At 40.9% G+C, this 15,944-nt stretch overlaps 1 protein-coding gene across 1 annotated transcript; it reads right to left on the minus strand.

Annotated features, from left to right (window-relative positions):
• Positions 1 to 7,737: 7,737 nt before the first annotated feature.
• Positions 7,738 to 15,030, minus strand: LOC142432276 (uncharacterized). Its single transcript, XM_075537405.1, is given in 5 exon segments — positions 7,738 to 7,914; positions 7,917 to 9,514; positions 12,572 to 12,667; positions 13,812 to 13,938; positions 14,302 to 15,030. Coding segments are annotated over 5 exon segments (1,953 nt in total). The 5' UTR covers positions 14,404 to 15,030; the 3' UTR covers positions 7,738 to 7,884.
• Positions 15,031 to 15,944: the final 914 nt, after the last annotated feature.

Below are 15,944 nucleotides of genomic sequence, written 5' to 3' on the forward strand. Positions count from 1 at the left end.
AAAGGCATATTCAGCTAAGATCCAAAGCCATCTTTAGGAATAGAATCTCCCAAGATGTAGAAGATTGATGCCAGAGAAAGGAATGTTTTCCCATCCAACATTCCATGGACCTTGGGAAACCCACAAGGTCAGCGCTCCTGGATTTATGAGACTGAGTTTCAAAGTTTCCTGAGACTTTATTAAGTCATATTAAGTCTTGTTGCATTTTATCATCTTTACATTATTAGAAGTTTTTTCATTTGTTTGACCTGTTTGGAAACACATTTGGCTGGTCTCTTTCAATTTGATCCAACCTCCAGGGTTTTTTTGTTTGTTTTTTTAATTTAATAAATCTTTTTATTGGGGCTCATACAACTCTTATCACAATCCATACATACATCAATTGAGTAAAGCACCCTTATACATTCATTGCCCTCGTCATTCTCAAAATTTGCCTTCTACTTGGGTTCCTGGAATCAGCTCATTTTCCTTTTTTCCCCCAACCTCCAGTTTTATATGCCTGTCTGCTCTCTCAGTTTGATCAGGACTTTCCAGTTGTTGTAACCCAGAGATAATCTAAAATGTAGTGCAAGCTTCCAGCATTTAATGGGAATTATTCTCGTTTCAAGGAGCTCTAGGTCGGTTGCTTTGTTTTGTTTGCACATGTTCATGAGAGGTGCTGCTGACACACACGGTCTCTGTACTTAATTGTTGCCATTTGATCTTGTGCTCTTCTGTTTGGGTTGGAGTCACCAGATCTTGCAAGAAATTCAAGGTGGATGGAGTGGTAGGGGGAAAGGCAGTGGTTCCCAGCCTGTTTTAAAACATGTTGCTTGATAAAATGGAATGCTACTAGCTATCAGCCGAGACCTGTACTCATGCAGTACCTGCTGTCATGCACTTGTCAAGAATTCTTCAGAAAATCGGTGTTGGCCTTTAAAGGAAATTTTCAGTAATTTTAGTAGAGGTTTGCCTAACAGGAACTGCCTAAAATGACATAGATACTTTCGTATGTATGTGCTGCTTTGTTTTGTATTGTGCGGTCTTGAGAATGTTATGCTGTTGGTATTCGGCATAATAACACAGAATCTCATCAGGTTGTTTCCAGTTTACCCAGGAAATGTCAATCAACCTGGAAAAAGAACTCTAACCATCTGGTGGGGGAGGAAGGGGCCAAAGATAAATCTTCAGGGGGGGAATTCTATCAAACTGCTGGTCCAAAGTTCAAAGATGAGAGGGAAAGGGACACATAAACGAATTCATTCCACCCCATGGGGTAAAGGGGCACTGGTAGTATTTTGGCATTCCGAACCAAACCTGGAACCTTTCTACAGAAGAAATTGCCCCTGACACAAGCTTCCAAATGATTGCAGGTGACTTTAAAGGAATGTTTCTTGTTGGTGGAATGATTCCGAGAAGTACAGTGAGATTAGTCGCACAACATGGACAATGTGATGGCTATCACTGAATTGTACATGTAGAAATTATGGAGATGGTATATATTTTCTTATGTATAATTTTGCCACAATCAAATTTTACATGCTGTATTAGTCTGGGTACTTTAGAGAAACAAATCAACAGAAACTCATGAATATGAGAGAGTTTTATATAAAGGTTAAGTGTGCATCAAGAAAACATCCCAACCCAGTGCTGCCCAAGCCCACAGTCCAACATTAACCCATATGTTCAACAGCAACCCACAAAGTCCTCCTCCATCCCACAAAATAGATGCAATGATGCCGACTGTGGGAGGAAAGCCAAGTCAGTGAACATGTAAGTACCTCAGTGCTGGCAGGGGTCTCCACATGGCTGCTCCAGCACCCAGGGCTGCATGGGGGCAGGTCCATGTGGCTTCTTCTCAGGAACGTCCTGCAGGAAGTGAGCCCCGCCTGCTAAAGCAGGGAACTGGCCAAGGCAACTTCACCCTGGCCCGACCATCAGAAAGCAAGAGACCCGAGAACTAGAAAGGCGAGGTTCACCGAGCCATTTATCCCTCCGCCCTTCAATTAACTCCACATGTGTTTATCGGCCAGGTTGGCACAATAAACTAACTCACATACATTTGATCATAGGAAATACAGCGGTAAAACATTTGCCATTTCAACAACCTTCTCACGTACAATTCCATGGCATTAAGTTTATCAGGTGTTTACCCACCGTCTTTAAATAAATAAAATCAAACCTATTGCCATCAAATCAATTCCTACCTCGTCAGCCCTGTAGGAAGGGGTAGAACGTCTCCCCCCCCCCCCCACCGCCCTAGAGTTTCAAGGGCTTTAGTGCATATGGAAGTCGATCACCACATCTACCACAGAGAAGTTGGTAGGTTTGACCTCTGGCCCATCAATTAACAGCATAGCCTTTAACCACTGTGCCGCCAGGGCTTCTTGATTACCCTTCATTGGTCCCATTTTTCTCTATGGCTTCAGCCATTCCCCTTGCTCACCAAGACCTGTGGAAGTGGTGGAGAGCTATACCCTGCATGTGTAGTGCGTTAGGACAGTTGGACTAGAGGAACAAATCCAGTGACACTCATATATGTTTAAGAGAAAGCTTTATAATCACACATCAAGAGAACATCCAAGCCCAGTCCATCTCAAGTCCTTTCATCTGGTACGAGTCCTTACGTCCCTCTTCAGACGCATGCAGCCACAAGCAATGGTGCAGAATGCATGACTATCACCAGCCAGTGGGTGCAGAGCATAGAGCCAACAGCAGTGGAAACATCACATGGTTCTCACAGGTCCGAGAGCGCCTCGCCAGCAGGAAGGTGAAGCCAGAGGGGTGGGGGGGGGATAGAGTTCCCAGGATCCTTCTTATGAGAAGGCTATGCCCCAAAGAGGCACCATCAGGTTGTGACCTGATTGACAGATTGAATACCATCCACACACTCTTATATGTCTTCAAGTCAACATGAAATTATGTAATGGCTGCATGTAGTCAATTTACCCCACAGAGTAGAAACCTTGAGCTTAGAAAGTCACACTCTTTTAAAGAGAACCGCTAACATCCTAAAAGAAACCTTTGATCTTCATTTTCCTCAAAAGAAAAAAAAAATCCATCTTCTTTCTCCTAGAGAGTAACAATTTCTATTTTTCAAGGCTGTTTTCTTGCAAAGAGAAAGCATGCTTATACCGATCTTCCATCTGCTAAAGAATCATCACCAAGATGTAGATTTTCATAAAAGCCCTAATGAGGAAGACCATCACTGTGTTAGGCTGGGTTGACTAGAGAAACAAATGCAGTGACACCCATATGTGTGAGAGAGCTTTAGATCAAGAAGTCATTATATACCAAGCAAACACCCCAGCTCAGTCCAGATCAAGTCCATTAAGTGCGATACTAGTCTTTCAGTCCAATGCTAGTTCATAAATCCCTCTTCATGCAGCCACATGCAAAGATGCCGATTGAAGGAAGATCACAGGCCAGTGGGTTAAAGTCATGGGGATCCAATGGTGGTGGAAGGGAGCATCACAGGACTCTGGCAGTCTCCGTCTGGCTCTTCAATGGGACGATGAAGGCAGAGAGAGGGGTGAGCAGCCTCAAGAGATCCATTTATCTGGGTCGTACCTCCAAAAGAGGTCTTCAAGCTTAGACCTGATTTACAGGCTAAACTCCACCCATATCTTCTTACAGGTGCCAAGTTGGCACCCAAAAAACCCTTAAATATCAAATCACTCGACAAAACAACGATGTATAAATTACCAAGGGCATATGAGGGAGGGGGGAATAGGGAGGAGGGGAAAAAAAAGAGGACCTGATGCAAGGGGCTTAAGTGGAGAGCAAATGCCTTGAGAATGATTGGGGCAGGGAATGTATGGATGTGCTTTATACAATTGATGTATGTATATGTATGGATTGTGGTAAGAGTTGTATGAGTCCCTAATAAAATGTAAAAGAAGAAAAGAGAAAAAAATGATTAGGGCAAAGACTGTACAGATGTGCTTTATACAATTGATGTATGTATATATATGAACTGTGAAAAGAATTGTATGAGCCCCAATAAATTGTTAAAATTAAAAAATATATATATCAAATCACTCTTGAGGTTGAACTCTCAGATATGATCGAAATCGTAAAGGCCGAGGTCCAGGATAAGGAAGGAATTCCTCACTGGCAACCTGCTGGAAGTTAGACAAACCTTGTCTGGCTTGCAAAGGGGGTTCACTATTCACCTTGTGTTGAGACTTTAGGGTGGTGCTGAGAAAAAGAAGTAGTCTTGCACTCCTCCTAAGAACAACAAGAATACAAGAAAGGTTAAGCGGACTGTCTTAAAATACTGTAAGGTACATAAACATGACAAAATCAGTAGCTTTCATCAGTGGTGCCTTCCCTATGAGTGTGGTGCTGAAGTTTTTATGGCCACCTATTTTGACCAATGTTACCGTGGTAAGTGTGGTCTGACCTACTGTGTCAGCAAATCAGAAGACAAGTGATTGTGTGCGGGTTAGTAAAGGGCATGAGCGAAAAAGAAAAGGCATCCTTCTAAAGACAATTCAGAACAAACTCTAGCAATGGCTGTACCAAAAAGAGGCTTGACAATGTCGTGGAGAATTATCTCCACACAATATTCACCCTTCACATGATAGACATTGTGGTAAACTGAGCACTTGGTAAAGTCTCTTTGTCCTTATCTTTACTCTCACAACCACAGGTATGGAAAACGAGCCCTATTTTGAGAAAGAGCTCCATTGTTCCGAGATAGAAATGTTTTCAAATACACGTCCTCCAAACCAAAAATTCTCCCACCACCCCAACCATAACAGCCCTCCATGAAGGAGCAGTCATAAAGGAGTTGTGCTGATAGATGAATCATTCCTGTGTCTGGCCACTTCACTATGGCCGAAGGTTATCTGTACATAAGAGCTATCAGGTTCTAAACCCCGACCCACCATAAAATGTAGCAAACTCTGTTTTGCCAGTCTTCTGATACTGGATCATAGATTATTCCCCTGGGGAAGGCACAGGGGCTCCTTGTCCCTATGTCAGGACCGAGAGAGTGAACGTATTTTCCAATGAGTATATATAATGGGGCTTATAGATCTTTCAATAGTCATACGTGTCATACAGCTAACATATTACAGTCAGTGGGTAATATCATAAGCAGGTAACAAGCAATGAAGTGAGTCATCATCCTGACCTGGTGCTACTTGACCTCAGACATCCCTAAGGAGTTGTGGGGGCATGGGTCCCCCAACAGGTATGAAAGCATGGGCACCTTTCCCTTCTAATTACATCTAGACATGATTTAATAGAAATATATATATTTTTAAAGCCGAAGTGGTTCTACTCTTGGTGCAAGCAGGAAGTTCCAACTATGCACATCACCATACCCCTTACCAATCATAAGACCCCAAGCCATTTTGAAACCATTTTGGGGAAGCTGCCTTACTTCTGCATAGTAAGATTCTCATGTCCCTTTGTCTGTTATTGGTTGAATTTTGTGACCCCAAAAAGATAAATTTTAATTTCTTAACCTACAGTACATGTGTATATGACCTTAAGGTCATTGCAGAAGGAAGGAGTTACTATAGGGTAATTACAGTGCACTTTAATCTTTTTACTTGGGTCTGAAAAATACTGTGCTAAGATGAAGGTAGAGATTGGAATGATGAACCCAAAAGAAAAACCAAAATTCTGGGAGCTTATGAGAGAAGCACTTAATTAGAATCTTCTTCAGTCTTCCAGAAGGATCCAAACCTTCAACACACAGAAATGTCAAACTTCCTAGTTTCCTGGTAGAGAATAAATTTAAGTAACTCAGTGGAAGCTTGTTAAGGCACCTCAAGGAATCAAGGTATTTATCCTGTTATTCCACATTGGCCACCAGAGAAAATTAGCAACACAAAAAGAATCAGAAAGTGTTTGTAAAGATCCGTTTATTTGTAATGAAAAGCCTTTCCTTTTCACTCCTTACTGAAAATTCATGAGCATAGATATTTTCACTTCACTTAGTGTTCCAGGCAGGAAAATATATATTAATTTTATTGATTGGGATATTTTCTTGTATCCTAACTTTTCACATGCTGAATGTTTCTACTTTTCACTTCATGTAAACCAATGGTAATCCAAGTCATAGGTTTTGAGTAAAAAAGAGCATGTGGTAGGGCAACGAATGTATAAGGGTGCTTTACTCAATTGATGTATGTATGGATTGTGGTAAGAGTTGTATGAGCCCCAATAAAAAGATTTAGTAAATTTAAAAATATATATATATATGGGAAAAAAGAGCATGTGGAAATAATAAACACCCCAAATAGTGAGGGAACAACTCAGAGTTAAACTGACTTGCCAAGGAATTTTCATTGTATCTACTTAACTATCAAAGGAAAAGTTCAGAATGACTTTTCCTAGTGTAAATTATGGGTATGTATTCCCAGAATTGCATGCTGTATTTCACCACAGAAAGTAACTGCTGCCCATGCCATTCAACCTTGAGAGCCTAATTGTGCGCTGGTGTGTCATGACATTCCCTCCTGAGATGAGATGTGTGTCGACTCAAGAAATATGTTCTATTTGAGGTTATGAAAAATATTACATTTTATTAGAAATAAGTGATGATACATTCTTAATAAAGCATTACCAAAACACATTGCCAGAGGTTAAATGTGAATCCTGCACACAACTTTGACCTTTTGATTAAATTCTTGATTAAAGTTTCTCTCGTTTTCTAAAAAGAACACATTTCGTTACTATTCATCTGCTTTAGTCATTCAGGAGAGCTCACCATCAATCTCCCTTCACTATCAGTTCTTAATAACCTATCCTTCTGCTCTCACCAAAATCTGTCTCAATGTCCTAATGTGCTGGCAAAGAAATCCTTCCCTGTGATCCACAGTAACTAATTAAACGTGTTCTTGAGTACCTTAATAATGATGGCATATCAACGCCTTTGTTTTCCACCCAATCCTATACCCACAGTTTTTACCATGTTTTATCTTAAAATACAGTGTCCTTGTTTTTCCCAGGGAATGTAAAAATAAAGTGAACTCCGTCCAATGAGTAATTAATACCACTGAACTATACATGAGATTGTTTTGTAACTGTTTTGTCACCCATATAGCTACCACAACAAAAAGCACATTTAAATATTCCGTCTCACTGATCTGTTCTCACATGAAAAAGTCAGTGTGTAGGTATATCAGATTTCAAACCCCAGGTTGAAACTCATAGAAAAGTCACCCTTTCAGGAAACCACAAATGAGTAGAAATATTTTACACATTGAAAATAGACTTCCTACAATGTGTTTCCTTCTTTGAGATATATTTCATTGAGTTTTCAGATTTAGAAATGTAATTATTTTGTAAAATGCAACATTTGACGTTGATTAATCTGTGAGCATTAGAAACTAAGTTAACCGAGTAAGAACTGATAGTCCATCATGAGAATTGGTTAAATGACTCACAACACTGATCATGTATAAGGTTTGTATCCTTCAAGAATTGATGAAGTAAAAAAAAAAGAACTGATGAAGTCTGAGGTCAAATCACTAAAGGCCTTAGCACACTCCTAACTTTTATAGTTTCACTCTACTATGAATTTCCTCATAACCTCAAAAGCATGAATAATAAAAATAAAATGCCTTAGGACAGTATTTGTAAGATTTCTCCACAGTATGAATTCACACTGCCAGAACTTTGGATAAAAGTCGTGCCATACCTTATTTTCATTAAGTTTCTCTCAAGGATGTATGATCTGATACACTCATTGTAAGAGTTTATCCACTGGGAATTCTTTGACATGCTCAAGTTTTGATCTCTGGGAGAGAAAAATGTCTTGGCAGACATTACATGTGGGTTTTTTGCCCAAGGTGTATATTCTGATGTCTAGTGAGTTGTAAACTCCGGTTAAATGACTTGCCACAGGTATTACATTTGAATGGTTTCTCTCCCGTGTGGATTCGCTCATGAGACCAAAGTTGAGAGCCTGTGAAAAAAGTCTGCCCACATTCATTACACTTGTAGGGTTTCTCCCCAGTATGGATTCTGAGATGATTCGCAAGCTGTGATTTTTGAATAAAGCCTTTGCCACACACGGTACATTTGTATGGTTTCTCTCCAGTATGGATTCTCTGATGTGTATTCAGAGTTGAGCCAAGGTTAAAGGCTTTGCCACACTCGTTACACTTGTACGGCTTCTCTCCAGTATGAATTAGCTCGTGATACCAAAGCTGATAGTGTGTAAAAAATGTCTGGCCACACTCATTACATTGGTACGGTTTCTCGCCGGTATGAATTCTCTGATGTTGAATAAGACTGGAACTATGAATAAAGTCTTTACCACAATCGGTGCATTTATAAGGTTTCTCTCCGGTGTGAACTCTCTGATGCCGCACGAGTTTTGATTTTTGGATAAATGCCTTGCCACACACACTACATTTGTGTGGCTTCTCGCCAGTATGGACCCGCAGGTGTCTAGTAAGGTGTTGGCCGCAGGTAAAGGCTTTGCCACACTCGTTACATCTGTAAGGCTTCTCACCAGTATGAATTCTCTGGTGCTTGACAAAGCTTGATCTATAAATAAAAGCCTTGTCGCAGTCGTTACATTTGTAAGGTTTCTCTCCCGTATGAATTCTCTGATGAATCACAAGATGTGAATTCTGATTAAACACCTTCCCACATACATGACATTTGTAAGGTTTCTCACCAGTGTGGATTCTCTGGTGTGTAGTGAGGTTTGGGCCACGGTTAAAGGCTTTGCCGCATTCATGACACTTATAAGGCTTCTCCCCCGTATGAAGTCTCTCGTGGTCCCAGAGTTGTGACCGTCTGATAAAAGCCTGGCCACACTCATTGCATTTGAAAGGTTTCTCTCCGGTATGAATTCTCTGGTGATCCACGAGGCTTGAATTGTGTATAAAAGCCTTACCACATTCGCTACATTTGTACGGTTTCTCTGCAGTGTGGGTTCTGAGATGAAATGCAATGTTGGAATTTTGTGTAAAGACCTTGCCACACACATTACATTCGTAAGGTTTATCTCCAGTATGAATTCTCTGATGGTTAACAAGTGTTGATTTTTGGCTAAAAGTCTTCCCACATTCATTACAATTATAAGGTTTTTCTCTAATGTGTGTCTTTTGGTGTTGTGTAACCTCCCCATATTTATTACAAATACTGGTTTTCACACTGGGAGAAACTGTTTGAAGTGGTGAAACTGAAGAACCATTACTGAGAGACTGCTCAACTTGATTAGAATCACACATTTTGTCTTTAGTTTGACAACTCTGTATTTCATCCAGATGTAACTGAAACTTTAATCCAATCGTATTTTCAAAACATTTTGTATAGCTGTTTCCTACATTAGTTTTATCATGTTGAACTTTCCTACAAATGAAATTCTTGTTACGGGTCGTAGTCATTCCTTTGTAATTTCGTTCGGTGTCTTCCCACTGCCTCTCAAATTCATGCATACTTTTCCTGACTTTCCTCAAGTCAACATCTTCAAAGCCAGGAATCACTGTTTCATGAAACTCTCCTTTATTAATGTTCTCTTTTGTAGATAATACTTTTATCATACACATAGGTGAGACACCTAAAAGAAATAAAGAAACACAGGTTTCTTATTAACTACACTTGGAAAATAAATGGTGTACATACCAAAAGTAATGCTTATCTTGACTCGAGTTATGAGGCCTGTCAACCATTGTCTGCAAATGTTCAGAAGCACAGAGAATAAATTCCTCAAAAAAAATTACGACATTCAAACAGCTTATAGCAAACTACACCAAAGTACACACCGACTGGCAGTGGCCATAAGATTTTCTCACACTTGGTGAGAAACAACATCTATTGTAGATATTTGCTGCATAATAACTTCACCCAAATAAATGCTAGAGCACACTATATAATGAAATGGTAAATAACGTAAAATACATTTAACACATGCCTACATGGCAATTCAAAATTACAAAATTTTCTAACAGGAAAAAAAAAGACATTTCTCTTGTGCACTTTGGAGCATAAAATGAAAGTAAAAATGGTTCTTTCCAACAAGAAACAGACACTGCAGGCGGTTCCAGTGCGTACTTTTCCTGGGAAGGGCCTGAAAAATTGGGACAAGTCACACTGACTGCAGTACCCTACAAATGCTACAAATAGGTCCCATCAGGAACATTTACACTGGATGGGGTTTTACTTGTTCAGTGGAAGAGGCATATGCTCACAGTACTTAAACAAAGCAAAAGCTTCCAAGTCCATTTGGATAACCCTCCCATTCCCACCCCCAATAATATTTATTCAGACTGAGGAACACACTTTCATCCCTGGAGTATTGTGTTTTGTATATAACATACTCCTATAAATAACACACACATGGCAGAGAACACATAGTGCACACAGAAAACAAGAATGGGGGGTGGGCATTGTGGGGTATAAAATGTTGATAGTTTGCTGAGAATTAGAATGGGCAATGAAAATATTAGTTGTCTAAAATGGGGGAGATAAAAGTATGAAGGGCTGAATTACTGCTGTGTGGTTTATAGTAATTGAACTAAAGAAATTTATCTTGATCCTTAGTTCCTGAAAAAATAGCCTTTAAAACCTCGAAAATTCCCAATGATTGATTTGTCTTTGAAAGTATTCTTTGGCCTGAGAGTTCTTATGAGGTGCCTCTTTGGTTTGGGGAGGCCAGGCTACAAAGACCCACCACTTGATATGTACTAGTCTCTTGGAGTGGGCGCCCTGGTAGTACAGTGGTTACAAGCGATGCACCCGGGAGAAAAATTGGGCTATGTGCTCCTGACTTGGAAAGCCAGAAGGGGGTTGCTATGAGTCAGCATCGACTCAATGGCATCCAGTTTAGTTTTAGTCGTTTTGGAGTAGGAAGGAGTCCTGGAGATGTGATGATTATTTGTTGGGCTATGAGCCACACAGTCAGCAGTTCGAAACCACCAGCAGCTCTGTGGGGAAAAGACTGGGCTTTCTACTTCCGTAAAAAGTTAAGACTCAGAAATCCACGGGGGCGGGGTAGGGGGTGTCACTCTAAGTCAGCACTGATTTGATAGCAGTAAGTTTGGTTTGGTTTTCTTGGAGAGGGAGACATAATACAACCAACTTATGTCTAAATAATGATGCTTCAATAAAGGCTCTGAAGGATGTTCAAGGTGCTTAGTGTGTTGTTAGAACAGAACTAACGTAGAACTGAATTGAGACCAATTTTATTTCCATGGTTGCTGTCACAGAAGTGGGGTCTGATTTCCTGGCACTGTTCCTCTCAAAGGATCTCTGGTAGCACAGTCGTTAAAGCACTTGGCTGCTTGCTAGCAGGGAGGTTACAAGGTCAAATCTGCTAGTCACTAGAGAGAGAAAGGATATGGCAATGGGCTTATCTAAAGATTTACTAGTTGCCTACCGGGCAATTCTACTCTGTCCTAGACAGTTACTCTAAGTCATAATTGATTGGACAAAAATGGATTTTTTTGTTGAAAGCACTAAAAAGATCTTAAGGACTAGAAAATACAAGTTATACTCTATACGTTGTCTCTGCTATAGCTGGAAGGTGAAAAGGTGAGTGATAAATGGGGGTATGGAGAAGAAATTTCTCTCTGGGAGTACACAACAAGTTAACTTTCATTCTCCCACAGACTGCTCTCATTGAGGAGAAATGCTCAAACAATACTTAACAGCATCCTCTATTTCTTACAGCAGACTTCCTTTCATATAACATTCAGGGTACATTAACTAAGGGAACCCCAACATGAAACATGAAACGTTAAGTTGAAGGTAAACAATTTGAAACAGAAAAGTCATTCAGTTCATGGCCATACCTATGTATAAACACTACCTGTCACTCATTCTTAGTAGTACCGTCATTAACATTATAAGAGAAAAAAACAACAACATAAAAACAAGATTGGTAAAACATATAACTTAGCCCAATAAAAAGATTAACCCAAAACAACACATCTTAGGCTATCTAAGATACAATGATTGGTCTCTACACATCTGGAACAAGGAAGAAGGAAGACAAAGACTCAAGAAGAATGTGGTCTTACAGGACTAAGAACCTACACAAACCTTGGCCTCACCTATTCAGAAACCAGAAGACCCAGATGTGTCCAGTTACCACTATCAGCCATTCTAGCTAGACACAATAGATGGCCAAAGAGAATGGAACAAAATTTCAGAGCAAACCTGTCATTTTTATTAAACCAAAAAACTGACTTTTTGGACCAGAAGAGACTAAAGGAAATATTGAGACTTTCAAAATAACGGACTGGCTTATAAAATAAGCAATATAATCCATGAGTCTCATATTTCTTTAAAAATATATATTAAATAAATGGTCACATTTGCCCTAAAAAGCATACAGAAGGTCAACAAAGATCACAAATTGGGATTAATGAAACAGAACAAGCAGACCATAAATATGGAGAAGGATGACACAATGTGGAAAATGTAACCAACGTCAGCGAATGATAGGTATATAAACTGTTTAATAGGAACCTAATTTGCTGTGCAAAATTCAGGAGGGATCTAATTAGCTGTGTAAATTTTCACAAAGAAGGTCTTTATTTTTCAAAATAAAAAAACCTTACAAAATGACAGGTCTTGTTACAAGCTCTTCCCTTAGTCACAATTGGCCACTTACCCGGGTGTTTTGGTCTTTTCTTCTTCCACTCTGCTGTCCACGCGTCTGTCCCAGGCTCCAGAATGGAGATAATATTCAACTCAGATACTGAGATGCCTGTTAGAAAGGAAACCATGATGTGCTATAGCTTTTGCCGAATAACATCTGAGCCATCTGTTCGACTGGAAAGAAATGTTACAGATGGGTCTAGAAAAATATTTCAAATCTTCATCTACTGACTGCTTTGTACAGAATGCTTAGGGAATATTTTAAATATACTACTCCTCACTTATCGACCTTTGGTTAGGTTCCAAAGACCAGGTCATGAAGCACAATCAGCGGTAAGGGATTTTCGGCAGCAGTGACCTGCAAGGTTGGCCACCGCCCAGTTACCCTTTCACATCTAGGATGCACTCGGCATGGTGGGCCCCACTCCATCACTGTGGAGCCTGCATGGCCTGGAGCTTGTGGTAGTCAGAAGTCACCCACTCCCTCCTGCCCACCATCTGCCCTGGGTGGAGACCTGCTCATCTTCTGTCCATCCCAACCACAGCATCAGACAGGTCCTATCCCTTTTCCTACCTTCCCATCTCCTCCCACCAACCTCTTGACACCTTCAAGCCCTTGCCTGGCCTCCCTCAGCCTGCCTGCCACCACACCTGGTCACACCGTCACGCTGAATCCTTCATTTCATATCTGAGCTAAGACACTGCAGAGAAACAGGAAAAGGCATCCTGCAGCTGGTTGACCACCATCCCTCACATAGCCTGGTCACTGCCATGGTCTGTGCTATATCATTCAGAATGGCTGACAGACAGTGAGGCTATAGGAGACTCAGACTATCAAAGGCACTGCCTTCAGTTCTCCAATTTGGTGTTTGTTTGTTTTTTTGCAATGTTATCATAAATGGGAAATGTCCACTAGCAAGATTATCAATAAGGATTAAGTATATGCAAATAGCTAGCTCTCTTCCAAAGAACTACTAAATCAAAACCAGGGTGAAAATTAGAACAGTGGTTATTTTAAAGTATGCATTAAGTTTTTCCTCTTGACTCAAATTCTCAAAGCACCATCGATCTAGGGTGAAGCGGGAGACAGATCATCTGAAGAAAAAGGTGGGTGGGTTCAAGTGCAGGTGCCATGTGAAGAAGCTTTTCCTCTCTGCCTGAAGGACAAGAATCGGAATCTGCAGCAAGGAGGGGAGGAGCCTCCAGGAGGCTTCCAGGAAAGATCTCATCTACTAGGAGGCAGTGATCCTCACCGAGGGACACCAGGTTCCTGTAGTTCTCCAGCATCACGTCCTTGTACAAAGTCCTCTGAGCAGGGTCCAGGCAGTCCCACTCCTCCTGAGAGAACTCCACGGCCACATCCCTGAAGGTCAACAGTCCCTGTCATGAAAAACATATCACACCCACACAATCAGGAGAGTTCTTCTTTTCACACAAAATGGGAAGAGGAGGTATGGGAATAAATGTGGCTGATAGTCGGTGTTGACAGGACTACCTAAGATAATTATGAGCAAATTATGTGCCTCTTTGTTTTATTACGGTATTCCATAGGAAACAATGAAATCCACTCAATCAATGCTGATTTCATTTCCATCGGGAACAAAAGAAATATTCAAATGTCGGGCTAGAAAGACTCGCAGGGTCCCCAATAGAGAAGGGAACTAGCTATTGAGTTCCGCACAACTGGTAGTCAGTTTCTCAGATGTGCGAAAGCAGGGCTGGCCTTGACCAAGATCACAGTACCTTTCTTAACACGTCAGACTCATAAACCTGTGAGACGGTCATGACGGCGAAGGCGGAAATCTCTGACATTTCCCACGTGCTAAGCCCTGGTGAGGGAGCCATGGTGGTGTGATGAGTCCAGCACTGAGTTGTTAACTGAATGGCAGTTGAGAGCCAGCGGCTGCGCTGCAGAAGGAAGATGAGGCAGTGTGCTTCTGTGAAAATGTACAGCCCTGGAAACCCTACGGAGCAGTTCTACCCTGTGCTCTCGGCTTGCTATGAGTTGAAATAGACTCAAGAAGCAATCCCATTCTTTCTGATGGTAATGGGTTGGGTTTGGGGTTGCAAGCCCTGGTGAGGGTTCCTGGTGGTACAGTGCACATGGCTGCCGACCAAAGGTCAGTGTGACAAACCCACCAACTGTGCCGCCAGGGGAGAAATGTGTGGCCGTCTGCTTCCATAAAGACGAGAGCTTTGGAAGCCCTAAAAGACAGTTCTATTCTGTCACCAGAAGCTGGAATTGACTTGACAACAATGTGTGTGTGTGTGTGTGTGTGTGTGTGTATGTGTGTGTGTGTGAGCTCTAGTGGCATATTGCTTAAGTGCCCAGCTGCTAACCAAAAGTCAACAGTTTGAACCTATGAGGAAAAATGACTTGGGAATCTCCCATAAAAAATTAAAGCCTTGAGGGGGAGGGAGGAGGGGAAAAAAAAGAGGACCTGATGCAAGGGGCTTAAGTGGAGAGCAAATGCCTTGAGAATGATTGGGGCAGGGAATGTATGGATGTGCTTTATACAATTGATGTATGTATATGTATGGATTGTGGTAAGAGTTGTATGAGTCCCTAATAAAATGTAAAAGAAGAAAAGAGAAAAAAATGATTAGGGCAAAGACTGTACAGAAGTGCTTTATACAATTGATGTATGTATATGTATGAACTGTGAAAAGAATTGTATGAGCCCCAATAAATTGTTAAAATTAAAAAAAAATTAAAGCCTTGGAAATCCTATAGGGATTTTCTACTCTTGTCACATAAGGTTGCTATGAGTCAGCACTGGTTCAATAGCACAAAACAAGAAACATTATTCTAAAGGCTTGACATGTCTTAATACAACTAACAGCCCAAAAAAACCCAACCCATTAGAGGAGATCTTTCCCCGTTCTACAGAGGGGAATGCTATGTCACAAATACTAAAACACTTGTCTCAGTCAGGCAGCTAGTATGTGGCAGAGCCAGTACCTATACGTGGTAGCTTTGGAAATGAACCAAAAGAATGGAACAGTTGAGCAACAGATACAGCACTGAAGGTATTTTGACAAATGGATTCAAAACCAAACCTGAAACAACTTAAAAGTAAACAACCTGGAACAGGATTTAAAAATCATTAAACACACACACACAAACATACACACACACCATTACTTTTCCTTAGAATTAACTGACATGTAGGAAAAAAGGAAAAGAAGGGGAAAAAAATCACAGGAAAAATAAGTCACAGTTTCAAGGGTTACAAATATAGAACATAGAGAACGAGCAGCCTCATGCACATGGCCCCTATCGATCCAGAAGGCAGCTCTGACGGCAGAGCAGTGGCAACAGCGGAACCAGGAGATAGGACATGAGACCGAGTGGTGGACTTCAAAACCCACAGAGCAAGGACAGG

This window comes from Tenrec ecaudatus, chromosome 18, assembly GCF_050624435.1.
Source record: "Tenrec ecaudatus isolate mTenEca1 chromosome 18, mTenEca1.hap1, whole genome shotgun sequence".
In the NCBI taxonomy this organism is placed as follows: Eukaryota; Metazoa; Chordata; class Mammalia; order Afrosoricida; family Tenrecidae; genus Tenrec; species Tenrec ecaudatus.